Genomic DNA, 26,711 nt, shown 5'->3' with positions numbered 1-26,711 from the left:
CATTTGAAGTCACTTAAAGATGTAAGAATGAGTGTAGAAGGGGAAGAGCAGTGCTGCTTCGCTTTGGATTTTTTTTGGTATTAATAACATGTCATAGGGTGAGGTTTTAGGTTTTTGTTTGTGTTTTTTTTTTTTTAATAGTTATACTGATGTTCTGTATTGGCTAGTGATTTCTTTTTGGCAGTTATATGAAAGCTAAACATCATGGAAAAAAAAAAGGGGGGGAGGAGTATGAAGAAGTTTGATTCATACGTTTTGCAATGTTCACATAACCCAGAAACAACGCAGGCGAGTTGCTGTAGAGACCGAAGTCAAATTTGCAGCTAACGCCACACGTCTCAAATTGTATGCGGAGTGCACAAAAACTAACTTAAAACATTAACACAGAGGAGGCATAAATTTTGATGGTGGATTCTCATTCAGGGTGTTTGGAGGTCTGTGAGTACTCCCGGTTAGCTTTGAGAGGCTGTGAATAGTTAATTATTCAGCACCGAGTTCTGAAGTTCAAAACTCTCTAAGCACTTCCAGCAACAGATCAGTCATGTGAAGTCTCATTACACAGCCGTCTTTTGCAATGCTGCTCTGGACCTTGTTTATTCTTCATTGTGAGTGACTTTAAACTTTGTTTTCCCAAGAAAAATGTGTGTTTCTAATTGTTGTACGCTAGATCTTTTGTTTTAATTCTGTAGGACAATTATAGAAGTTAATTTCTTTGGTTGTGTTTAAAGTAAACAAACTTTGGTACAGCTCCAGAATCTAAATTGCAAGCATATTTTTGGAACCTTTGAGTATTATGTTTGAAATGTATTTTAACTTTCTGTGAACGTGGCTCCATTCAAGCTTTTTAAAACAATGTTTATAAGAAATTAGAAAGTTCGCATGAGGTAATGCATCTCCACGGTGTGTTTTGGTTCTGTTTCTAATGGTGAAATTCTTAATAATAGTATCTTTTCCTTGTGACAATATCGGTGAATTGTGGAAAGTTATTTGAATAAAAGGGGATGCTGGACTCTGTGTTGTAGAACATGAGAGTCCTGCCTTCAGAATGTACTGTTACATAAATATATTAAGAGATGTAGAGAGTTTTCCTTACACCATTTTGGATTTTTTTTTTTTTTTTAAGTGAAATAAGTGAAACTTATTTAGTGATCACTCTTTGCATTCAAGAGTACACTGGCTTGTCACTAAGATGGGAAAGTATAGTGAGAAAATTAAAATAGGAAATCAGCATAGGTGAGGGGAAAATATGAAAGCATATTGTGACTGAAATGTCAAGAAATATTACAACACAGTAGTATTGGTTATACTGCTATTTTATTACTGTATAGAAGTAAATACACTAGAGCTCTTAGGATTTGTTTGAATGATTTTAATAATCAAAATTAAAATTTGGGGAGGAAAAGTGTGATTATTCCCTTGCCTATCTATCCTATATATTAAACATACTGTCAGTGCAATTTGGCTTGATACTGCATAATACAGTATTTCTGTTTATACTAATCCAGTAAGTCTGTTTGGAGAATGCACAAATAGGGCCCTTTGCATAACCCAAGGGAGAAAAAAAGTTACTAATTTACTTTTTTTAATATATATTAAAAAAAATCGTTTTGTTTTGGGCTTGATGTTTATTGGGCGCTTTTTTTTTTATATGATAGATACCTTAGCCTGTTGTATCTTCTATCACCACTGATCGTATGTTTAAAATATTCTCTCATCCCTTCCTTGCACATATCACTTACACAGTCTGAGTGAAAAGAATGAAATGTGGTTCATTCCTGTTCTGAGGCTTGTTAGTTTGCCAGTATGGAATCATATGTATAAATACATACTTGACTTATAATTTTTATCCATTTATTTCAGAAGAAAATCTAAAGCGCCGCCTCCTCCATCTGAAAAAAAACCCATTGCTGTTTCTCCATTTGACGACACAGCATCAGCCAACCTCATCATGGAACAGAAAGAGAATGTAATTGATAAAGATATTGAACTATCAGTGGTCCTGCCAGGAGATGTGATCAAGTACACTACAGTTAACGGGAGGTAAGTTACACAGAACGACGTTTTTATTTAATTTTCTTTTCTTGCTCTAGTTTGCTTCAACCTTCATCCAGGTTTTAATCACTCAGTAAAATACATGAGTTGTGTAAGCCTGAAAATTGAGTGTGTCCAAAGAAGAGCAGCAAAAGCTGGTGAAGGATCTGGAGCACAAGTCCTATGAGGAGCGGCTGAGGGAACTGGGGCTGTTTAGCCTGGAGAAGAGGAGGCTGAGGGGAGACCTCATCGCGCTCTACAACTACCTGAAAGGAGGCTGTAGCGAGGTGGGGGTCGGTCTCTTCTCCCAAGTAACTAGCAATAGGATGAGAGAAAATGGCCTCAGGTTGCGCCAGAGGAGGTTTAGACTGGACATTAGGAAAAACTTCTTTACTGAAAGAGTGGTCAGGCCTTGGAACAGGCTGCCCAGGGAAGTGGTGGAGTCACCATCCCTGGAGGTATTTAAAAGACGTGTAGATGTGGTGCTTAGGGACGTGGTTTAGTGGTGGACTTGGCGGTGTTAGGTTGATGATTGGACTTGATGATCTTAAAGGTCTTTTCCAACCTAAATGATTCTATGATTGTACTATGATTTTTGGGTAGGTGTGGAAACACATGCTTTATACATTAACCTACCTTTTGGGAAGACTATTTTTATATTCAGGAATTCCGTATGGCACCTGTCAGGATGCGTAGCCATACCTGTTGTTCTTTCTAGTCACTGCAAATCTCTAGAAAAATACTGGTTTGTATGAGTCAGTGAATTTTCTCATATAAGTTTTCCTTGTTACACTTAAAGATGAGTTCCTGCGTCTTATTTGGGCACAATGTCATGTGTTCAGCACTTGCTTAGCACTACTACCTATAGATTACTAGCAGTCCTAAAAAAAGGTGTCATCTCTTCAGACAAAATCTATAATGCTTCAAAGAAATAGTTTCAAGCTACAGCTTTGGAAAACTTTTTTTTTAATAAATATATTTTGCTTAAGCTGCTTTTAATTTGAAATACATATTTCAGTCTGCTAATTGGTAGCATACGTTGTGCATATAACTCTCAAGTCGCCTTCAGTTCAGAAAGGCCTCGACGTTGACTTGTGAGTTGAAATCATAAATCCTGGGACTTAAAATGTTATATTAATTATCATAGCAGATCTACTAAGAAGGCTGCTATGCAAGGCCTTGTATGGATCAGAGCAATTAGGATGCCAGTTTGTTGCTTTCTTAAGCTGAAATAAAGAAAATACTTTTATCTTGTGCTTGTGTTAGTGTTTTACCAGTGTCTTTGCTACTGAAAGCAAGCGGACGGATTGATTTATTTGTTTATTTAAACCAGGTAATGTAAATGTGTAGTTACACCTACTTCGCTTCTTAATGAGAGACGAAGACTTTTGTGGCTCGAGTCTGTTTGCACGCTTTGTCATTTGCTAGAGTTCATAAGGTCGTTGCTTAGACATCAAATTCCAGCTTGTTCACCACAGCGGCAATGGATGAACTTTTGTGGATCCCTCCTGCTGTGACTCCATGCGATTTTCAGGATAACTTAAATCTGAGGTTATATTTTTCAGAAGAAATTTTCTGAAATAATTGGTGACTACTATGGTGCTTTGTGGTGTTCTTGCTAGCTTCTTTACAGCAAGGAATATTGCTGTCTGTAAATACGGTGCCTTCCTCTGTTTTTAATATTTCTTAAAGGTAAGACTCCATGTGTACGCTGTCACACGCTTCTTTCTTCTTTTCACTCCCTTTGTCCACACTTATGAGTACCGTGTGCCCTCTATCTTGCTTTGCTCAGAACAAAGGGCCAGAAATGAATGTTGCATGTATTTTCACTCAGTCAAATTACATTGCATATAATTACTCAGTGTTCAAGACAGGCCTCACAAGCTTATCAGGAAGCGCACACATTTCCCAATCAATTTTATTATCCCACAGTTACCGCGTTGTTTTGTTTTTTTTTTTTCAATCAAGATACCGTATGTGATTGATTTCATAAATGGCTCTCCTGCAAACAAAATCCTATATTAGCACTGCTAGACTCACTCAGAATGAGGGGAGATACTGTGCAGGGCCTGCAGTCCACTGTGAAACACACTTCAAGCTATCTTTTCCTCTAGTTTTGCTCTGTCATATTTTGTGGACAAATAGGCAAGATCCCTCTAAAAATGACATAAACAGGTAAATTGCTAATTTATCTTTTTCCTGTTCATAATCAGAGATGATCAGCTTCAAAGCTCCCAAGGAGAGAATACCTTTTTAAATCTCGTACTAGAAAAAACAGAACTGTGACTTTCTATAGCCATGTGCTCGAATGCCATAGTCCAGTAGAAGAAACTTCTCTGCTGTTCTCAGATGAAGTTGGGTTGGTTTGATCCCTGCTTTGGCATAGCAGATAGCAAGAGCTATGTAGAACAAAACAAGATGTTACATAGATAAATATCCTGAGGGAGTAGAAGTAGGCAGAAGAGGATCAGAATGAAATCCAAAAGGCGTTTTAGAGAAAAAGATTACAAGAGAGAATAATTTTTGATCCTTAAGTTGTTCTATGGGCAACTAAAGCAAAAATCTGAGAGACTGAGAAAAGGAAGGAGGACTGAAATAGCTCATTCCTCATTCTGAAACTTCAGGCATGGGTGGATTCTCTTATTTGAGCCTAGACACCAACTTGTGTTTTGTAGTAGTTGGAGATAGTGATTCAGTTCATCTGTTCAGAATCTGAGAGTGGCATTTGCACTCTCCTATCACCAGGATTCCTGCAGGGGGGTCCGGGCAAAAAGTTACTTAAAAACAAACAACCCCCCCAAAAAACCATGGTAAGAGCAATGAGTGGTAGGAGGTGAAGATACACTGTTCAGAGGAAGGATTGAGTGAAGCTTTTTTTTCCTCCTTTTTTTCTTTTTTTTTTTTTTTATTGGAATGTTTTTGAGAGTGAAGTTTCTGAATCTTCTCCATTGGTTCTAAATACAGCATAGGACTGAAGAATTTTCTGCAGCCAAAGAAGAAAAAAAATAACTTGAACTATTTTATTTAGCAGCCTGATCATTTAAGTTAGTTTTTTGTTTTTCCACAAGGAAGAAATGCAGAGTTTGACAAAGTTTTCTCGAAACTGAATAATTAGTTTCAGTTGTATGCATCAGTAAATTAACTTAGAGATTTTAAGGGCCAATATAAGTGACATGCATTTGATTTGGAAATGGTGTGTCAAACAAATAGTTTTGCAGGGTAGCATGTTTAGGGCTTCAGTTTCAGAAGCCTTTCAGAGAGACCTTAACTTTGCTGAATTTATTTTCTTAGAGTCCTTTGTGAGTTTCCATTTGATCCGTTCTTGAGTATTTTCAGTCATTAGGGTATTCTTAATAAACTGTTGGTTTACTCCGTATAGCTAGCTAGTGAATAACAAGCTTTGTGGTGTTGCCCTACTTTTCAAAACCTATTGTACTTACATTTGTTAGTAACAAATTCTGGGGGTTTTGGTATTTTTTGTTGTTCTCCATGAAAACAAATGTCTTTTTAGCTTTAGAGAATAGGATTAGTAAATATTTTGCAAGAAAGGCCATGATGCTATAGGCTTAAGTAATCAGAGAACTATAGAAAGCCAAACTGGCTGTAGGTTTCTTTTCTTTTTTTTTTTTTTTTCTCCTTCCCCCCCCAATTCCGTCCTCTACCTAGGAATATTTTTGGTGGTTACTGACAGAGTTTTGTTTGTTCAGTGGTGCTTAGTATGGGTCTCATGACGGGAAGACCTTGTTCCTAAAGTTTGATCATGTAAGAAACTCAACTTTTTTTTTTTTTAAAGTAGCAGTTTGTAGCCCTTGCTTTTGGAGAGGAGTGTGGAAACTTGATGCATTTTTCCTTTAAACACTTCATCCAGTATTTGAACTGACACCTTTCACTATCGGTCACAAACATAACATGGTTTGGTACATTCTAGGTGAAGGTCATTGTTTAACTATCAATTATGTGATGTAACGAGAGGCTGCTATTAGCCACTTTTTATTGTTATTTAGTTAGGTAGGAATAACCAGAGGAAAATAGATGAGGGATGAAGGGGTGCAGCAATATGTAAATAAATTTATGATCAGAGATTTCTAGAAAACTAAGTAATGTAATGAGGCTAAAGAAGACGCAAATAAAGATTTTACTGAAATTAGATAAAGGTGGACAAGCAGGTGATGTACTCTGAGGCAGCTGATGGCCACTTCTTGGAGTTTTACTAAATATTATTTATGGAAGCAGTTAAATTTACTGTCATATATGTATTCCTCTACCTGCAATCCATGAAGGCTTTAGCAAAAAATAGTATTACAAATTTTGGGGGACGTGATTACAAAAAAAGATTGCTTTTTGTATCACTGTAGGAATATCTGTCTAAAGCAGTTGTTGAAGGTGTCTTGGCCTCCAGTGGAGGGGGGGGGACTCAAAGTCTAGCATCCTCCAGTCAGGCAGGTCATTTCTGGAAGTACCAATGGAAAGCAAATTTGCACTGAATCACTGTTTTCAGGTACTAATTTGCATGTACCCGTCTGTTGTTTGTGAGCAGCTATGTTTCTCACTTATCATTCTGTCACTTCTTGTGACTCTGGTTAACGTGAGGGCTTGCCCCTGTCATGGTGGTGCATTGCCATAGGATGGCTTTCTGCGATCTTTGCTTGTGAATTCTCATCCTGGTCATCTTCAGTGTTCTTACCCTTCTTCAGTAACTGAAGGCCAGAGGAAGGGCAGCTTTTAAAGCCAGTCAGTGTATAAAAATGCACCAGAAAAAAAGTAATGGGTGACTTATTGGATAGGCTGATAACCAGAAGGGTCACTACAGAAGTAGTGTCTGCTGTATCCTGTGGCTCCCTCCTCCCTTCCCCTGCCCTGCCCCCAGTGACATGGGGGAATAACATGATTTGCATTTTGCAGCTCTTTTCTCATTAGGATGTACTTGTTCTATTATGGGTTAGAAGTACAAGAAATAGAGTAGTTCCTTCTTCTTTCTTCTAATCGGAGCAGGTTGTGATACACGCGAGAGAGGAACTGAAATAAGCTCTCTGGTTTACCTATGTGAAAAGGGAGGAATAGTTATTTTTCTGCAGTGCTCAATGCATTTCTCATGGTATTCCTCAGGCTGATAGATATCATCTAGATGAAGGCATGGGAGTATATTACATTCTTCTATATCTCTTCAGACCATCTGATAGCTGTTTTTTGACAGCTTGGAGCATCATTTCTGTACACTTTTTGGTTTTATTGTTCCTCCTGCCGTTGTCTCGTGAGGCAAGTATTCTCCGGCCACTTAAGCAGGCAGAGACTTTCTCCGGGGTGGGGTGGGGGGGGAAGTAACAGGTCTGCAGTAACTGTATCTGTCAGCTTTCAAATTGTTTCCATCTTCTGGAGGTGCAGCATGTGCACTAGAGAGTCCAGCCCTGCTTCTAGGAATGAGAAGAGAGTTTGCTTAAGGAACACTTGTTCTTTAAGACCAAGTGAAAACAGGAATGATATTCTAGTGTTAATTAAAGGGGGGAAACAGTGTTCACAGTAATTTTTAACACTGAGTCATCTTAAATTGTTCTTACAGAACCGTATCCTATGAAAAGTCTGTTTTAACTTCCTACTTAATAAATGTATTCATGATATTTATATTATCTAGAATTCTGCTTGACTTGCTGGCTCTTTGTAGAAGCTATCTATTTCCACGTTTGGCTATGCTACCAGAATACTTGCATCTGTTATGAGATTACATCTAGAATTTAAGATTTCTGATTAGCCATACCAGCCAAACCCTGTATTAATGTGCTCTTAGAAACTTAAGTGTTCTTTTCAACATAGCATTTGATTGCTTCACAGGCTTTTAAATTATTTTCATAATAACCTTGTGAGATAGAGCAGGTGATAGACTTCCCTGTTTGTAGCTGTAACTGAGAGATGCAGAGGGCATCAAAATGAAATGCTCCTTACAGATGATTACCCAACTCTAAAAATTATTGAGGAATGATCAGTTCCAGTGACCTGATAGTACTATAACCTTATTCAGTTGCTGTAATAACATGCGAAGTTAGGATACTCTCCTTACCTTTGGTCTACTTAAACTTCTATGGCACTTCTGTTTAAAGCACAGCTTTAATAAATTATTTGAGTAGCAACTGGGAATGTTCAGCCTATCTTAATACGCTGTTCTGCATGTTCTTCACTGAGAGAACAAGGACATATACAGTTAGTGACTACATATGAAAAATTCGGTTTGCCATACTTCATTGTGAAAAGGACATCTGTTGCGTCACACAGAGCTTCTCAAGAAATGGCATTCAACTACTGTGTTGTCATTTAGCTTCTTTCCCGCTGTGTGTGTTAAACACGTGGCTCTCGTTTTGGGATCCCTAATACAAGACCTCCTTAAAAGGTGACTTCCTCAAACTTCATTTCTCCTGCTTCCTCCAAATGGCTTGTGCTCAGAATTTCTGAAAATAAAGTCCCTTGTAACCTCAGAATGGATATAAAAATTCCAAGCTTTGGAAGGAAACAGTTCTTAATGAATAGCAGGGCATTTATCACCACTGCTACAGTTCCCATTAAATGTCAAATGAGGTGGCTAATCCACATCTCCCTGCTGACCTCAGGAAAAGCATCACTTCACACAAGCAAAAATTTCCCCCTTTGCTCAAGCACTTGGCATACTTTTGTGCAAGCTGGTTTCATTTTCTTTAGTGGTGTTTTTTTGGGTTTGGCTTTTTTTTGTTATTGAAGATATTTAAAGTTGGTGCCTGGCAGTAATTATTTAGTCATGGAAGGGAAAGTTTGACTTCGGTTAAATGTTTAGCAGCACATTTTGTTATAGCCTGCTTAATTGTCATCTGTTGTGACAATTCCATTTGTCTTTTACAGGAAGCCCATGATGGACTTGCTGATCTTTCTCTGTGCACAGTATCATTTAAATCCATCAAGTTATACTATAGAGTTGGTATCAGCAGAAAATAGCCAGATTAAATTCAAACCCAACACACCAGTGGGCATGCTTGAAGTGGAAAAAGTGATTGTAAAGCCAAAACAAACGGATAAGAAGAAACCTCCTCCGGTTATACCAGAGGTGAGAACTAAGATTAAAGCGTATTGAGAAACTATAATCACTGCTGTATTCAAAAAGTTGAGCAGGTAGCTCAGCCTCTTATTTCAGCTTTTCCTGTTGTCTCTCATCCCCTCATCGTGCACCCCTGAGAAATGCTTGGCTCCATGTTCTTGATAACCTCCTCTTAGGTAAAATATATCTCGATTTGTTGCAGCAAACATCTTTGCTGCCAAAAGAAGGAAACATTACAATATTATTTGAAATTCCACGCCTTACTCTCCGTTTGACAAATTCTGCAGATGAAGCGTGGCTGAATACAGCCTTCCACAAACTGAAAATCAACAACTTGTACCATCTGTCATGCTGTGATATATATGCCCTTCTGATTGTATGTTCATTTTCCTTTAATACGTGCTGTACTTTTTTGTTGTTACTCAACTTTTTTTATATACCCTTCAGAAGGCAGGAGCTTTTACAAGTACTAAAGCAACTTCTGGGTATTGCCTAAATCTTTCCTCCCGCCTTGTCTGCTGTATAGAAAAATACTGTTTCTCAATTTATCTAAAGCACTTGCATAGGGCCACGGGAGCTCTTCTGCTGCCCTTTTACCTTCATCCTACGCGTGTGCACACATACGCACTCATGGCTCATTGGCTGCCTTCTGCAGCTACCTAATGTAACCTAGTAGGGCCTCTCGCTCCAGGCATGTACCCTGCTGGACAGGCAAATGACGGATGCTAAAGGAGGAGCAGACTGTTTCATGTGTTCTTTTCTTGAGTAGAAGGGAATCACAAATTAGTTCTTAGTTTCTCTTGTAATGTTACTGAATCTATAACATTAGTGAAGTTGGCCATAAGGGGAATTCCTGTGATTACTGTAAGGCTGTTATAAAAATGCCGGTTGTTTCAGAATTTGTGCTGGTATTTATTGGAACTTTCTTCTCTTTAGCAAACAGTAAGGGTAGTGATAAACTACAAGAAGACACAGAAGACGGTAGTAAGAGTCAGTCCACATTCACCCCTTCAAGAACTCATACCAATTATCTGTAGTAAATGTGAGTTTGATCCTTCACACGCTCTGCTGTTGAAGAATTACCAGTCTCAAGAACCCCTTGATGTGACAAAATCTCTTAATGACCTTGGACTAAGAGAATTATATGCCATGGATATCAGTCGAGGTAAGATGACTTTTTTGTAAATTGCAGTTATGGAAAAGATAATTACTTAGTTTTTCAATAATGTCTATGTTTTGTTGTGGTTTATTACTTATGAAGAAATTAATTTCTAGCAATTTAGTATATATTTCATTAGTCTTCCACAAAATTGAAACTGGGACAAGTTTACCTGTACTTATGTTTAAGAAGTGCTATAAAAAGGTTTTCTTTTCTAACAAAGTGTTAGGTAGCAGCAAAGGTGGCTAAGTACAAATCATCACTTTAAAGGCAACCCCTTCCTTTCCTTCCCCCCCTTCCCCAAAAAGGCCAACAACACTGTATTTCCCTTAGTTCATAGAAAAGACATAGAATCATGATGAGCTAAAAAGTACAGAAACATTAGAGAAATTTAGTTTAGTTTTAAAATTATTTAAAATTTTAAAAGTGTTAGAATATTCTGATGGTGCTTATGTGTAGTTCTGAGTGTTGTTTGCTAATTTTATAGATTGTGAAGGAATAATAATTCTCTTTTTAATTGTGGTCCGACAGGGGCACTATGAACTAACTTCCTTACATTTGTACAGACATTTCTATGCCTGGTTTTAACTTCAGCTGTAAGCCTGTCTTTAGCATGAAGGGTTTACTCTACTGTGATTAAAAATTCTATACAGTGTGGTTTGTTCTGCTTCAGACATTTCTCACGGGAAATTTTATCTCAGTATAGAATGCAGTAATATTGGCTCATTCCTGTTCTTGACCAGTGTTCTATTTGCTTATTTTTCTTTCTGCTCTAAAACTTGGGGGTTTTTGTTGGGTTTTTTGTTTGTGTCTTCCCCCCGCTTTTACCTAAATACGGTAACCTTATCGTTTGGTGGTTACAGTTTCAAGAGTTCTCTCAGTTACTTCCCAAAGGCCAGTTATCTTGATGAAGAGGAGAATGACAGATTTGGAAAATATGTACTTTTCCCATGGAGAAAACAAAAATTAAATATCTTTCTCTTCTTCACTGGAAAACAATGTATTTTTACTTGCCCAGACATGTTACTTGGACTACATGTACCCATAGTGCATTGTCTTGTTTGCTGTCTGGCTACTGCTTTCATCTACAGACTGGCAGAGCTGCCTTTTGCACAGTATGACGTGTGCTTCATTTGAATCAACAGCCAAAAATCCTTAGGAGAGAATACAAGGGTATATACACTTTCTACAAGGCAGGGCCCCGCTAGGAAATTTAGATATACTTCAGTTCTCTTGATGCAAAGTAGTTCAGCATTTCAATTTTCCAGACAACTTCAAAGCTCTGAATTTTCAGCTTTCTTTATGAAAGTAAATGGTGAGGTATACCTTTACTTAATAGAATCTAAATTCAAATCTTACTTTATTCAGATTATATTTTAATTATACATTCCTTTTTGGAACGTCCTTTCCCAGTTTGGACTGCCTGACAATCCAAAACTTACAGAGCAAACTATTCTATGTACTAGTTTTCCTCTTTCCTTCAGAAATACAAGTGGACCCTTGTATTTCCTTATTTACAAGATTCCAGTCTGTGTTGCATGTCTTCAGGCTCAAGTTCTTAAATGGCCTATAGCATTATGTAGTAAAGATACACATCCTTTTACTTCAGGGAAGTACCCAGTTACTTTTTCCTAATGTTGAAGATTCAGCTTGGCTTTCTGTGTTTGTAACTTATAACTGCATCCTTGATTCAGATTCACATTTTCTGTCTTTCTTTTTGTCTTTCTGTAGCCACATCACCAGTTGATTTAAATTTACCGTCTTTGCAAGGTATGATTTACTGAAATAGGCGGTGAAACTGTAGCACTTAAGTGACATTACCATCTGCTCCTATTATAACATCTGCTTAACTGTGACATGAGTAATTATCTCTGTCCTATCATAAATGCATATTTGAAAAGATAATACAGAAGTGGATATACCCAACTATATATTTCTGTATAGTTTTACCCTAGATCGATTGATTAAATTACTGTCACGTTTATATTGATACTTCTACCAACAGCCCGTAGCGGCCTTGCTGATTGCTGTTGCTTATTGCATTTGCATTCAATGGGACTTCTTTAAGACAGACAAATCTAGTAGAAATTAAAAGGAGACAACCTTCAGATTTACAATTCATCTGCATGAATAAGACGATGTAAGGAGGATAAATTCTGCAAGATACCAGAATGGACTTGACTATCTTTACTATGACTGCCATGCAGTTATGTGTGCAGCACCTATCGGGTGTTTCAGTGATCTTTCTCCATAGTCACATCACTTGTGCCTGGCTTGTCCCACTTCACACTTTGCCATGAATTTAACTGTTAGGAATTGAGAGCTGCAGAGGCTGATCCTCTTTTTCCCTTTTACAGCCTTTGTGATATGAACCATAACATATGACAAGTGGGATGGGCTGGATTAAGTGCTGGGGGTATTAATAGCAGCTGAAACTCATCTATTCCGAGTTCTGAGAAAGACAGGAAGAACATGGATGGTAGGAAACCTGTTCATTTTGCAGTGTTTTCAAAAACTCATAATATGGGTGATTTATGATGTGTTTTGTATATCCTTCCAGGAGGCTTATGACAGAAAGTGAAATAGTGAGAACGCAGGAGAAATAATCTGTGCAATAAATAACTTCTAGAACTATTGTCTTCTATTTTAGACTCCTACCAATCTGAAAACTTAGATGTTCTGAAGGAGAAAGAAAACAAAGGGTTTTTCAGCTTTTTTCAACGAAGCAAGAAGAAAAGAGAACAAGTAAGATGTAACTTTGTATAGGCAAAACTTCTAGAAACATATTCATATTGAGCAATCAATACTGTTGGTTGTTTTCCAGAAAGTATAAGTAACTTGGATTTTTTTTTTTACTTCCCCCGCGCCCCAAGGCTGCCAGTGCCCCAGCAACTCCATTGATGAGTAAGCCAAGGCCGACATTTATCACGAGATCTAACACTGTTAGCAAGCAGTATGATTCAAACACTCTGCCATCTGAAATGCCGAAGAAACGGAGAGCTCCTTTACCACCTATGCCAAATTCTCAGAGTGCTCCCCAGGAACTTGCACAAGCCCAAGTCAGACCGGCATCTGATACTGTGAAATCTAACAGCCTTGATAGGAATGAACAGGTTAGTTACATTCGTTTTGCTTCTCTTAAATCAAGAAGTTCAGACATAATAATCCTGATAACCCTGTTAATATCTGCTGAGGCTTGAAATAAATGGGAAATAAAAGTGTAGTACTTGCTTTTAAAAATTTTAGTTTGAAAATAACTACATAAATTGAAAAATGCATTCCTTTTAAATTTTATATCCTGTATTCAGAGTAGGTGCTGTATTTTGAAAAGGCAAAACCAGCTTCTTATATAAGTTGGTATTGCAAACACCTTTTTATTCTTTTCAATGAATAGTTTATATGTTTAAACGTGAGAACATTGTCTCACTTTATCATATCTAGTAATTGGCGTTTTGATATTTCCAGTCATTTTTAATGTTTTAGTTACATGTGATAGAGTGGTTTGTTCTTTATATTACATTACTAGAAAAAGGTGGAAATCTTGGGAAGTAGTCTTAACATTCTTGTGCTCCCAGCAAGTTAAAATAAGGTTTTATTTTAATCAAATAAGGATGTATTTAATTGAAGCTATGAGATGTGGGCTACGTATTTAAGTAACCTATATATCCCATGCGATGCAGAAAGTCTGCCAACAGAATTTGGGAGAATTGATGCATTAAGTATTGTCCTGGTATTGCATATTGTCAATTGTGAATTCCAATTAAAGATCAAGGCTAAAATTGGCATTAGAACTTTTTTTTTATTTCATACTTTGCTTTGAATGCAGTATCTAAAGGTGGTCTGTAGTAAATGAGGTTATTGGCATGCTAGAAAAATAAAATGCAGAACTAAATGAAATACAAGTCTGAGGTATTAATTTTGTGTTAGATTCAGAGACAAGAAATTTCAAACTGTGACTTCCTTTATCTTTATACAATGATTTACTCTTTCATTGATGCACAGAACCACAAGAGAGCACTGTTTAACAGAAGTTCTGAATTTGTGTATTTTTTTTTCTGAAAAGCTTTAGCATTTGAAGATGACAAAGGTTGCTTTCTGTATTTCAATAAAAGGAACTTTTGGGGGCGGGGGGGGAAATCATGATCTTTTTTTACCTCATCATGTTTGTCTTTTAATTGAATTCAAATTTTTTGAAAATAATTTATTAATATCAATATGCTTTAAATGATGAATATTCCATTATGTCTAACAGTAATGTATGACTGCTGGGCTAGGATCTGTCACTCAGCAAAATTGCTTAGATTTATTATTTTGTACTGACATTTCTTATTCATCTAAAGTGGTTTGACTGAAGTTAAATATCTCACGAAGAGAGGACAAAAGTCCAGATTAAGTTATATTTTTGTGTGTATTTTCTATTTTGTACTACTTTGTGTGGCTCCCTTAGAACTTAGAAGCCTTTGGCATGTGTTTTTTAAGATTACTTTTGTTTCATTCTGATTTGATTGCACAGTAATTTATCAGATAATACAGAGTTTGGGACTTAAATGTGGGCAAATATTTGCTCTGTGCTTTGAATTTTATTAATTCATGTAAAATATTTTGTCTTTTTAATATCCACTTTCCAATAAGTATCATTTAATGAATGAATTTGGACTGCATAGTACATATTGCTCAACTTGATCAGGGAACTCTTAGGAGGGATCCTGTGAGAGACTTCCTTGGAGGATAAAGTTGCTCCTTGGAAGAGTGCTGAGATATTTTCAGAGACAGCCTTCCTGCAGCACAAGAGTGGCCCATTCCCCTAAGTGGGAAAAGGAGTACGCATAAAAATAAACAGTCCCATTTAAATGTGCTGCTTAGAGAGCTCAAGTGCAAAAATAAACATGTGAGGGATGGAAAGGGGACAGAACAATTCCCCAAAAGAAATGTAGAGATACTTCTTAGGCATGCAGAGGTGCAGTTAGGAATGCAAAGGCAAGTGTGGTGCTTGAAGTGGCAGGAGATGTCAAGAATAACAAGAAAGGCTTTTGTAAGTTAGTGGCAAGTAGAAGTCCAAGGATGAAGGATGAGGTCATCTATCTTTATTTTAGCAAGGTGTTTGTCACAGTCTACCACAACATTTTTTTGTTGGTATGGACTAGACAGATGAACCACAAGATAGGACAAAAACTGTCTAAACAGCTCAAATGGTGGTGGTTAATGGCTCAAAGTCAGACTGGTTGTCAGGTGGAGTACCTGAGGAGTTTGTAGTATGGCCAACACTGTTAAATATCTTTATAAACAACCTAGATGATGGAATCGAATGCAGCCTCAACAAACTTGAAGTTGACACAAACAGGGTAGAGAGATAGGTATACCAGAGGTAGGTACACATTCAGGGAGACAGCGACAGGCTGGAACTGCATGAGGGTTAGAAAAGGTACTTGTGAAATTCTCTGTCTAGAATGGAGCAATCCCAAGCACCAGTACAGGCTGGGGTCTGGCTATGTGATCGACCTTGAATCCAGTGTACTCAATACTTTTTAGGCCACACCTGTACTGCTATGTCCAGATTTGGTTCCTACAGTTCAAGATAGAGATTAAAAACAGGCAAAAGTCCGGCGGAGGGCCACCATGATGTTTAAAGGTTGGAGAACGTAAATGTTCTAGCGAAAAGAACGCTCAGATGGGATCTAATCGCCGCCTTCTGATACGTAGAAGGTCGTACAGGGAAAGTAAAGGTAAACTCTTCACAAGGATGCATGGTGACAGAATGAGGACCAGTGGGCACTAGTTGTTTCAGAGGAAATTCCATTCAGATACAAGAAGAAGACTAATCACTATGAGAACAATTGAACATTGGAATAGGTCGCTCAAGAGAAGTGATAGAAGCTCCCTCACCAGAAATATTCAAGCTGTGTCTTGACAGGCTCCTGCAATAACCTAATCTAAGACCTTGTGTTCAACAGAAGGTCGGACCAAATGATCTCCAAAGCTCCCTTCCAACTTAGACTTTTCTGTTTCACATGGGTGAATCGACTCTTGATTTTCAAAACCGAATGCACATAATTAGGAGAACAGGAAAAATATAACAAAGCTCCATCACTAACGGAAACCAACAAATACTTGTTTTTGCTGTGAGATCAAGCACTGCTTGAGTAATGTTGGCAAGGGGGAGATTTGGAAGCTTGTTTCTCAGAGCTTCCACAGAAGTTTCTAAAATAAACAAAAAGGTATATCCAGCTATTGAGACTTCTGGTTTCACTTAACTGTAAAATAAAGGACAGTTCCCTTAAAAACATAAGGGGCTAGGCAAGGGACAGTGTAAAATCATTTTACTTAAATAAAAATGTCATTTACAGGATTTGCCACTTTATAAATGAAATTGGGCGCTATTTAAATACATAGTAAGACTCAGTCTTTATTCCAAGAATGGACATCCTAAATACAGAATTTTAAATGAAATGTATAAGCATCGTAGAATAAAGTCAGTTTTGATGATTGCATAGCATTTCATCATCCATATCATGTGCATTAATGTTTTCTCAACCCAAAGTGACCAATTTATACTCGTTTAATCCAAGTCAGTTCTCAGCAAATACAATGGTCACACTAGACCATGATTATTTCATTGTAAACAATGTAAGAATTTGGTCTCTTATATTCTCCACTGTTGAAAACGTGCATCCTGCTGGTAGGATTTAAAGTCTCTTTCGGGTTGCTCACCAGGCTGATTGGTGTGTTTCCTGGGCTGTTTAGAATGTCTGGGAATTTCACTGTTATTGCAGTGTCCCATTAAGCTAATTTACAAAACTTAGGATATACTTTTTTTTTCTTAAGGGTTACTTTTTATCTGCTTTTGCCTTACAAGAAGCATTTCCTTGCAAATCATATTGCTTTTAAGAATGCGTAAGTTCTGAAGCGTGCCCTTCAGTTTATTTGGCAGACTGGATACATACTTTATTTCTTCTATGGACCAGTTTGACCTTCTGCATGTGCCTTATTATGGACAAATCGCTTTTGTAACATCCACAAGGAAGACAAAGTGAAATGTCAGTTTTGCCTGGATAAACTGTTTGCCTGGTTTTGATAGAAAGATGCCAAAGTAGTAACATCAGACAACAGTGAAATGAGCCAACTTTAAGGGAACAGTGTTCTCACTGTTGTCTTTCTTCAAATTCACAGTGTATTGTAGTCCAATTTCTCACAGTATGAAAAAGGGTTTTAATGTTTACCTCCTACAGCTTCTCCACTACTTTTCTCCTAAAAAAGAAACTGCTTTCTCTTTATATGAGCAGTTACATTCTGGTATGAGGTTTGGAATTTTTTCTGCCTCAATTTCAGAGTGATTATAGAATTAGTTTTTGGAGATATGTTCCTATTTTTAGGGGAGAAATTAGTACAGTGGATGTAAGGGTAGCTTTTACAAGTTACTATATAGCATGATTTGCTCATTCTGTGGGACTCAGAAGATGACTAGTAAGCTTTTAAATCGTTAATGTTTGTCCAGCAAATTTCTATGTTAAATTAGATTGGAAATGAGCATGTTAGTCTCTAATATTGAAATTCCTCACTTGTTTGTCAGTTCTAATTTTGGGCAAGATGGCTCTTGCCAGAAGTATGTTTAGAACTAGCAAGTTTAAATACACTTGCAAGTAGAGAGGACTCTCAAGGGTTTTTGCAAAGTGCTGTTGTACAATGCAGTATGTGTATCTTCACAGTTTTCATAGAAGTGGATGCAATTTTCTAGTAATAACACTTCTTTAAAAGAAAATTTCTTTTAAAATAAAAGCATTTGATTATGTCCAAAGTGCCACTGCTGATTTTCTTCCTAATGCTTTATTTATAAAAACTAGACTGCGGTATCTTCATTTTATCCCATGAGTGTTTGTCTCCTTACATTGTTTTCAGTTATTGTAAAGGAGCATAGGTAAACTATGCTTGGGTAGGAACAATTAAGTGGAGATTTTTAGTCAAAACATTTACCATTTTAAATGATGGCTAGAAGGTCTCAACTGTAGAAATGTAGCTTGCTTTTATTTACACAATCCTAACTTCTAAAGAAATTGAAATCTCCAGTCTACCCCTTAGAAAAGAAAGGGAAGGAGAAGATGGGAGAATGGGAAGCAACTAAACTTGATGGTCAGCCCTTTAAAGGAGAAGTTGGGCAAAGATGCAGCAAGCACGATGAACATCAGGGAGGTCTTGAATAGAGCCAGTGTTACCAGGGAGAAGACAATGCGCAGGAGTACCTGTTTCCTCTTGCTGAAGTTTGCATGAAGATCATTTGATATGATTCTGATATCATTCAGAATTGGTGGTGAACATTGCATGCATCTACTTTTCAGTATACCAAATGCATAACCTTGTCCCCTTATTATGTTTACTTCTGTACAGGCAAGTATGTAGATAAATCATAGGAGAGAATAGTAATATCGGGTGTTTGGACAGAATAACACCAGCTGAGTTTTTCCAAATATATTCTGTATGTCCTTTCTTTCCAATAGGTCAGAGGTATATTACTTCCTCTGTAGTACTTTGGTTAAGTTTAAGTATTTTGGGAAGCTGAAGTCATGTAATAGAAATTGAGTGCATTAATAATTGTAAAAGCAAATACAATTTTTTTCTTCCTGTTACTCCTTGGACATACATTTGTCTGCATACTTGTACAAAGGGGAGAAAGAAATACTAGCAATATGGCTGGCAATGTGCTTTGATATCCCAGTCCCTGTATATCTTCTGTTAAACCTAGTTATCTATGGAGCAAAAAAGGTAGGTACTGGTGGTATGAAAACGTGTATATACTGACCCTTGGTGTAAGGTATGCTTTCCAGCACACTGAAATGCTCCACTACCACTATGTTCTTTCCCAAGTACTTTTTTTTTTTTTTTGCCTTTCATTCCAGCTGCAAAATTACTGTGGCTTAATTACCTTTCCTTTGCTTTTTGAAATGGTAAGAAGGGCCAGGCACCATGTCTGCCACTGCTTACAGAGGCTGGAACTTGGGAAGCACTGGCCTCTACAAGTGTCTGCTTGGGGTGGTGTGGGATTTGGTGCCAAATTTGTACATATTTGAGCTTAAAAAGCTTCATATCCACCCTTGCTTGTTCCAGGATGAGGAGGGTGTACAGTGTTAAAAGTGGAACCCCTGCATATGTTGTGGAAGTTATGACAGAGTTCACTGGTATTTCTGCACAAGCATGGTTAATCCTTTAGTGATTTTAACATTTTTAATTTAAGTGTAATTGATAAAGCACTGGTTATCATTGGCAGTTGGTATGACACATGAACACCCAGATGTATATTCCAAAACTTTGTCAGATACGTCTTAATAACATTTTTTTTTTTCCCCATCTGTTTAAAGTACTATTTTCACATTACGGCCTTTGTTGGGATTTGAAAGCTCTTAATATTCATATGTTGAATAATTCCTGAGAAAATCTGTTCAACACTTGAACCTTAACTGAAACATTTAGTACTTTCTCAAAATCTCTTTGCAAATCGTTTGTTTCTTTGGATGCAAAGGGCAGTAGAAAGGCTTATAAAAATCTACTAGTAGCATTTGTGCTCTTATGCTGAGAACATTATTTCCCCCCTACACACATACTCTCTCTGTGCAGGAGGGAGCTCTGGTGACATCTGTTTAGCTGAGCGACTATGCGCAGAACTCTGTGCCAGCCAAGTCGGCTGAGGGAGCCTGTGCGAAGCAGATGAGGGTGCAGACCTTTGAACAGAGAAACAGTGTCTTTGTGCAGAACAGAGAGGCTGCAGCTACCAAAGAGGAGAAAAACAGAACTGCCCAACAGCAAGGAGGAAAATTATTTAACAATTAAAAAAGCCTCATTTGGGGAAATGATACTATATTTGGCATCCTCTCCTGCATAAATTCAGATGCTGAATACTATTCATTCATTTTCTGGTAGAACTATTTGGGAACTGTGAATAAGAAACTATAAAAGTGTAATGTAATTTTTGTTCTGTGATGTTTTAATCTAGAAACTGACTTGTTTAAAAACTATTCAAGCATGCAAGTATTTTTAATTAGGAGTGCTATGTCCATATCCTCTGCTGTTCTTAAAAGAACATTTCATCTTGTGCCTGTTTTTTCTCCTTAAAAACCTGTAAAAGGTTTGAGTTGCTTGCCTTGATCTTAAAGTGATAGGTAGAAGAATTGTGTGAACATTTTGGACGGTGTTGCTCCTTACAGTGCAGTAAAGTATCTAAGGGATCTGTCATACCTGACATCGAGGTGGGACAAAACAGATGACTGAATATGGCCAGGATAGCTCAGAGGATGGCTTTCACTGTCCCAGTTCATTCATTCAGGTGATCTGACAGGAGCTGCCAAACACTGCTTCACAGACATCTTGTGCCAGTATCTTCTCTCTTGTGAGAAATTTTCTTTATAGTTTTCTATAATTTTCTTTATAGTTTTGATTGTGTACAACCTTTAATAGCCCCCTTACTGTAGGATGTGTACTTGTTTGGTGGTAGCTTTCTAAATGATAAGCATCTTATTCCATGGATAGTGACACGGTCAACAATTCTGTTGTCAGTGATGTTGTCGAAAGGATCATTGGTGTAGGTGTATTTATGGCCTCTCTGTTTCTCGATACTCTGCTTTGTGAAGTGGGCTGGTTAATTCAAGCACAGAGGAGTTCTCTGAAGATGACCCCACATCCAGTTGCTGTGTGGATCCTTCTAGCAAGAAATGAATGTCACTCATGGATTTTATTACATTGTCAAGTAGACAAGTGATAGGGATCAGAATTACTACAGAAATAGGCAGCTGTGTCTAATGCCAAAATATACTCCTTTATTGCTGGGATCCTGAACGTTATGATTCTAATAGATGTGGAAATACAAGTTTTTTTCAGCATAAGGCAAACCGCAGTTGAGAGTGGCAGGCAAATTTAGAGCCACTGTCTTTTTGAGACACAGAATTCATTTTAAAAACAATTTAAATTGCAATTGGACTGCTATATTGTAAAACTATGAAGTCTTTGGTAGGTAGCCTTTGTCCATTTTATAACTCTTTTGATTATTTGTGAATTAAGAAAATTTTTGTCTTTTGCTACAATAATGAGGACATTATTACAATTTAACATCCGTTGTGATTATAATTATTGCTGTTACAACTTATAATTTAACTTCAGTATTATGATTATAAGACAGTTGTACTTTCCAAGATAAGTTTTGAAAGCTGGAATTCAAAAAAATTCTGTAAAAGTTCAAGTATTTCAAGTAGAGAAACAAAATCCTAATAATTATGTATACAGCCCAATTAGGACTGCTGTTGAAAGAATGGAGAAAGAAATGTTGTTTCATGTCATTGCAGTGGGGTGTAGTTGAAGCTTCTTTCCGCAATGATTTTTAGCTACTTATAGAAAAGAATTATTTGGCGTTTGTAGAATAGCCTTCAGGCATAAAAGAATTTAAATTCTCTTTTATACTATATGTGTTGTTACATATGTGTTGGTTTTTGGTTTTTTTTTCCTGCTTGTATCTTTTACCTCTGTGAATATATTCAATTACTCTAGAAAATCTTTTTTTTTTTTTTGAAAACTACTCCTCAGAAGAATTAAGATGAGAAACATAATATGTTTGGTAGTAGGTATATACTCGCTCTTTCCCAAATGTATATCATAAATACTTTTGAAGAATAATTACTAGAGCTATTTTGCTGTTTTTCTTTGATTGCTAATAATCATCTTCCTCCCGTCTCCCTTCTTAGGTCCCTCCGGGATTAGTACGGAAAGGTTCTCTGCCGCTCAGTGACACTGCTTCTGTGAACTCCTCTCTACGAAGGATGAAGCGCAAAGCACCCTCACCACCCTCTAAAGCACCAGAAGATCAAAGTGAAAGCGGTAATGAGACTGGTAATCTTTGTATGCTGTTTAATTGGGAGGCATCAGAAAGTATGGCAAGTTGGCTAAACATTAAAGAAATACCACCTTACAAGATAAGAACTTCAAGTAAAAATACGAGTGCCAAACATCTTCATATTGTAAGGAGCAGTAATACTACTTTATGAGATTGGCTCATGTAGTGTGAGAAAGTAGGTAGGTTTTAGGGCACGCAGATCAGAAAAAAGCAGAAAATACCAAATTAATTATAGTTAGGTTAACTATAGAAATTGTGTTTGTGTTAATCAGATGGACAGCTTGGGGTAGGGAGAAAAGATTAGCTTCTCTGGATCAGAGAAGGCTTAATAGGAAATGGACTGAGAAGAAGAATTTTAGAGAAAGTTTTCTTTTGTTCTTTTAGAATTCTTCTGTTTGAACAAAAATTCAATTCTCTTTGGTTCAAAAATACCTCAGAGTTGAGATTAAAATATCTGGGAAATGTGACAATGAGCACTGGTTAATTAAGAGAAGGTGCATTTCTTGAAGAACTCGCCAGTCTGTAAGACCACAATTTAACATTTTATCTAGAACTTTTGTTGGTGCGGAAATTGAGAGGCAATAAAAAAGCTTGTAACTTGACATTTTGCAGTAACAGAGTCAACAGAATCAGCCCCTACTAAAGTGGAAGAAAGAGCCACCGAAATGCAGTCTGAAACAGGTTGGTTCTTTTTCCAAATGCTTTGATAAAATCTACTTCATAGTAAGCTATGGTAATTCATAGTAATAAATTACTGTACTATAAATGTGTCATAAGCATAGAACTAATTTTAACGCTTCAGATCAATTAATCAAGTACAAATATGGCTTTCTAAAATAAAGATGTTTAACCTTTACTGTCTACAGAAACACATACAATATATTTTGTATTGGTCTCTGTGCTTTACATTTAATAAACTAAACATTATCTCTGCTTTCCCTCCTCCTCCACAAGTTGTAGACAAGAACAAGCCAGAACTTCTGATTTTTGTATACCTCACAACAAGCCCTTCAAAAGCTAAAGCCCAGTCTTGTTTTCAGAACCCCTTCTTGTGCTGCCCTTGACCTGCATAACCTCAGGGTAGGAGCAAATCTGTGCCTGCCTTTTGGTTTGCCTCTAAACAGCCTTTGAAAACATAAGTTGTAAATATAAACTGTATGCATAAATAGTTGTTTATACATTAAATTAAATCATTTTTCAGGCGCTATGGAAAAAATGCGATATATGAAAGTATAGCTGTCTAAAATACAATTCTTTAGCTGCTGAACATAATACTTTTTTAATTTATGCAGTTTGTACTGTTAAGTACTGTTGTTTGTAAGCATCAGACTGTAGGGTTCAGATACAAGATACAGCATCCAGGAGTCTTCTAAAATTTTAAAAGCTTTTAGAATAATCAGTGCCAGTGCAGTCTGGAAAAATCACTCTTCAATGTATTTCACTAAGAATGAAATATATAAACAGTAAGCATGTGGAGTGCCACTGGCATTATATGAGGCTAAACACTGAGTTTCTGTGCTAGCTGACAGGAACTCTTAAGTAATTTTCCAGCTATTTTATTTGGGATGCCAAATGTGGTAAAACACAAATGTACAGCATGAGTTGAAAAAGTCACCTGCCATCCTAGGTCTCTGGCAAAGGGGAAGAAAAAAGATCGGTAATCAGTAAATTTGGGCTTGGTTTGTGTTTAGGGCAATTTATGTAAATTGTCAGAAAAGACCTTTAATAGAAATAATATGTAACTTAATAAATGGGAAGTATGAACTATAATGTGCAGTCTGAGGTTGAAGATGTAATGAAGCTGTAACCTTTCCTTTTCCTAGTTGTTGTAGCAGATGAAGGAGGGTAGTCACTTCTAGGTGAATGGCTCTTAATGATGTTTATTAGTACTTAATTTTCGGTGTTGGAAATTGTGTTTATCTACATGTGATGGGTCTAGGATGATGAGCAAAGTTATCACACAATGATTTAAAATCAAGGTTTTTTGGTTTTCTTGAGCTTGTTTCTATCTTAAGATTGTAGATCCATGCTAGAATTTCTGCATTTCCCATCACTGTCATGTCCAAGTGATGCATAGATAAACAGCCCTGAGCTTCATAGAAATGGCTTGTTTGCTTTTCCGTAGATTTAGGAACCTCTGCTTGAGGCATTTGAGTTTTGTAACTACATATTTTAATTTAAGCTGTAATGGAAAGAAATAGAAAAATGTAATTATCTTCACTGGGCTTAGAACAGCCTGTGTTGAGCCCTAGGATTTACTTCTGCAGTTAGTGACAGCCTTCATTCTCTAGTTCTGCTGCTGATTCTTCATGCAATGTCCTTTGCTGAAGACTTAATGCAATGCATTTTTTTAAATGTAGAGACAAGTCACATAGCACAGCTTTGTGGCCTTTTTTTTCTTTTTCTCATGGGATATTGCTGCTCTCTGGTGGCACCTCTGAAACTGTCCTGAGGCGTATTTATAAAGGGTCCTTTTAGCAAAGCACATCATGCTGTGAGAATCAATATTCACCTGCAGCAAAATAATTGCAGTACATTTGTCCTATTCCTAGTCTGAAAATTATGCAAATTTGGGTATTGTTTTAAGTAGATAAAATAGTTCAATATACTTTAATTGCTAAGTTGGACATAATTTTAACTTTACATAAACTCAGTAGTTCCCTCCATTTGGATTAATGCTGCTTTGATTGTCAGGCTTCTGGAAGCATTGTGATTTTTTTTCAGCTGTGACTGGCATTCCCAAAGGAGTTCTGTTATGCATTGCTACTTTAGCAAATAGAGTGTTACCTTCTGCCCTATAATGAACCACTGCAAATGTTCAATACATGTTATTTGGTGTGTAAGTAGTGCATAGCTAATAGACACGTGTACATCAAGTGGAACTATGCTATATAGTTTGGAATAGGCAACATTTCTGTTGTGAAATGACAGTTTTCCCATGGTGTAAAAACAGACTGTACCTTGACAAAAGTAGTTCGAAGGCATATATTACTAGAATAAACATTTACAGGGAATTAATTTAAACATTTGGGATTATAAGCAACATTTTTTTTTTCCTCAATTATGATTTTTGTTCCTCTTCCCAAAGCTTAATTAATGCTCAGTGTTTTTTTCTAGGGAAGAGGGTGAAATGGTGTGGGTTTTTTTTTTAAAAAAAAAAAAAAATTACAGATTTTAAAATAATTTCTCATCAAACAAATCCTTTGATATAATCTTCTTGGTTACAGTATCTCTTAAGAACCTTTTTAAGGGCTATAGAGTCAAGAGCAAAAACACTGGCAGATTTGCATGATGTAGTCAGGCTTTCCGGCTTTGGTGCTTACAAGCATAACGGCTCACAGAGCAGTGTCAGCCTGTTCTCTGTTGTACAAAGAGTATTCTTACGGGCTCAAAGGAGGCTTGCAGTTGGTATGTCAGTCATCTTGTCAGGTATGTCTTCACAATGTCATCCTGTAGGTTTTAACAGCGTTCTCTTAGGGCTAATTAAAACTCAATGACTAATGTTCATAGAGAAGAAATTAGACAAAAATGCAATTTATATTATTTATGTACTTACATACAGAGTATATAAGCAATAAGGCAACAGTATTTAGCCAGTATTGCCGTAAGTACTTCCTAGCGATATGTTGCATATTAAAAACTCTAAACTGAGGGTTTGGAAACAAGTCATAAAATCTGAACTGTTCCTCTGGGGAGTTAACTGCATGATGTAAGTGAAGGATGGCTGTTAAATGCTGTTTATGTATCAAATGCATTCAGACTTTATTCTGCTGCAGCAGTGGTGGTCCAGGTCTGGAATGAGATCCAGTAACAGACTAAAAAACACAAGTTGAAATTAACTCCAAGCAAGGCTGATACTATGCTGACAAATGAAGTAGAGCACTTTGGAAAAAGTATGAGGATTATTTTTGTTTGGCATTACACATTTGTAGGTCAGGTTAGTCCACTCCAAAGCTTGGGAGTGTTCCTAGCACTGAATGTCAGCAATGTCTCCTACCAACCCAAGCTAAGTTTCCATCCCATCAGTATAGATACAACTCAGCTTTTGTTATACTTCTCTCCAGAGGAAAAGCGACAGAGATGACAGCAGTGGCTGGGCATGAAGCCATAGCAACTCCAGAATGCTTCCATTTGTCTTGTCAGAAGTCCTGGCTGTGCTTTGTTGTATAATTCAGGTTTGCACAGAGTATTTAGACTGAAGGTCTTAGTCTTTGTTCCTGTGGCTGTTGATGGCTCAGACCCATGGCATGGTAGTTCCCATCAGTGAAGGAGACAGTGTTCTTGAGAGCTGTTTATGGGTCTCAGCAAGTTTGATGTTTGCCCACATTCTGTTATGCTTTCTTTGTGCCTTGTGACATATATATTTATCTTTGCACGCATAAAATTGTACGGCTATCACTAAAATCCTCTCCCAAAGCATTAGGCTGATGGCATGACTTTTCCCTAGATGGAGATGAAAGGGTTTGGCAAGGGGGGGAAAGGAAGAGAAGGCCCTTATCTAATAGTAAATTCTTAAGGAATCCCTTTAATATCTGAAGTGTGGCATATTGGTATGTACCTGTGCTTAAATCACATGGAAGGAGCTCACCTGCACCACTTTG

At 37.1% G+C, this 26,711-nt stretch overlaps 1 protein-coding gene across 1 annotated transcript in view; it reads left to right on the top strand.

Annotated features, from left to right (window-relative positions):
* The first annotated feature begins 550 nt into the window (after positions 1–550).
* The window catches only part of COBLL1 (cordon-bleu WH2 repeat protein-like 1), a 38,071-nt gene continuing 11,910 nt past the window's right edge, over positions 551–26,711 (top strand). The window contains exons 1-9 of the mRNA XM_009585434.1: positions 551–605; positions 1,861–2,040; positions 8,893–9,094; positions 10,022–10,250; positions 11,976–12,014; positions 12,895–12,989; positions 13,118–13,357; positions 21,962–22,106; positions 22,723–22,791. Of these exons, the coding sequence (XP_009583729.1) occupies positions 1,949–2,040; positions 8,893–9,094; positions 10,022–10,250; positions 11,976–12,014; positions 12,895–12,989; positions 13,118–13,357; positions 21,962–22,106; positions 22,723–22,791 (1,111 nt within the window). The 5' untranslated portion in view covers positions 551–605; positions 1,861–1,948. The remainder of the gene's footprint in view (positions 606–1,860; positions 2,041–8,892; positions 9,095–10,021; positions 10,251–11,975; positions 12,015–12,894; positions 12,990–13,117; positions 13,358–21,961; positions 22,107–22,722; positions 22,792–26,711) is intronic.

Source organism: Fulmarus glacialis, unplaced genomic scaffold (genome assembly GCF_000690835.1).
Source record: "Fulmarus glacialis isolate BGI_N327 unplaced genomic scaffold, ASM69083v1 scaffold4319, whole genome shotgun sequence".
Lineage (NCBI taxonomy): Eukaryota > Metazoa > Chordata > Aves > Procellariiformes > Procellariidae > Fulmarus > Fulmarus glacialis.
Note: the sequence above shows the minus strand (reverse complement) of the source record. Positions and strands in the feature narration are given on the sequence as shown.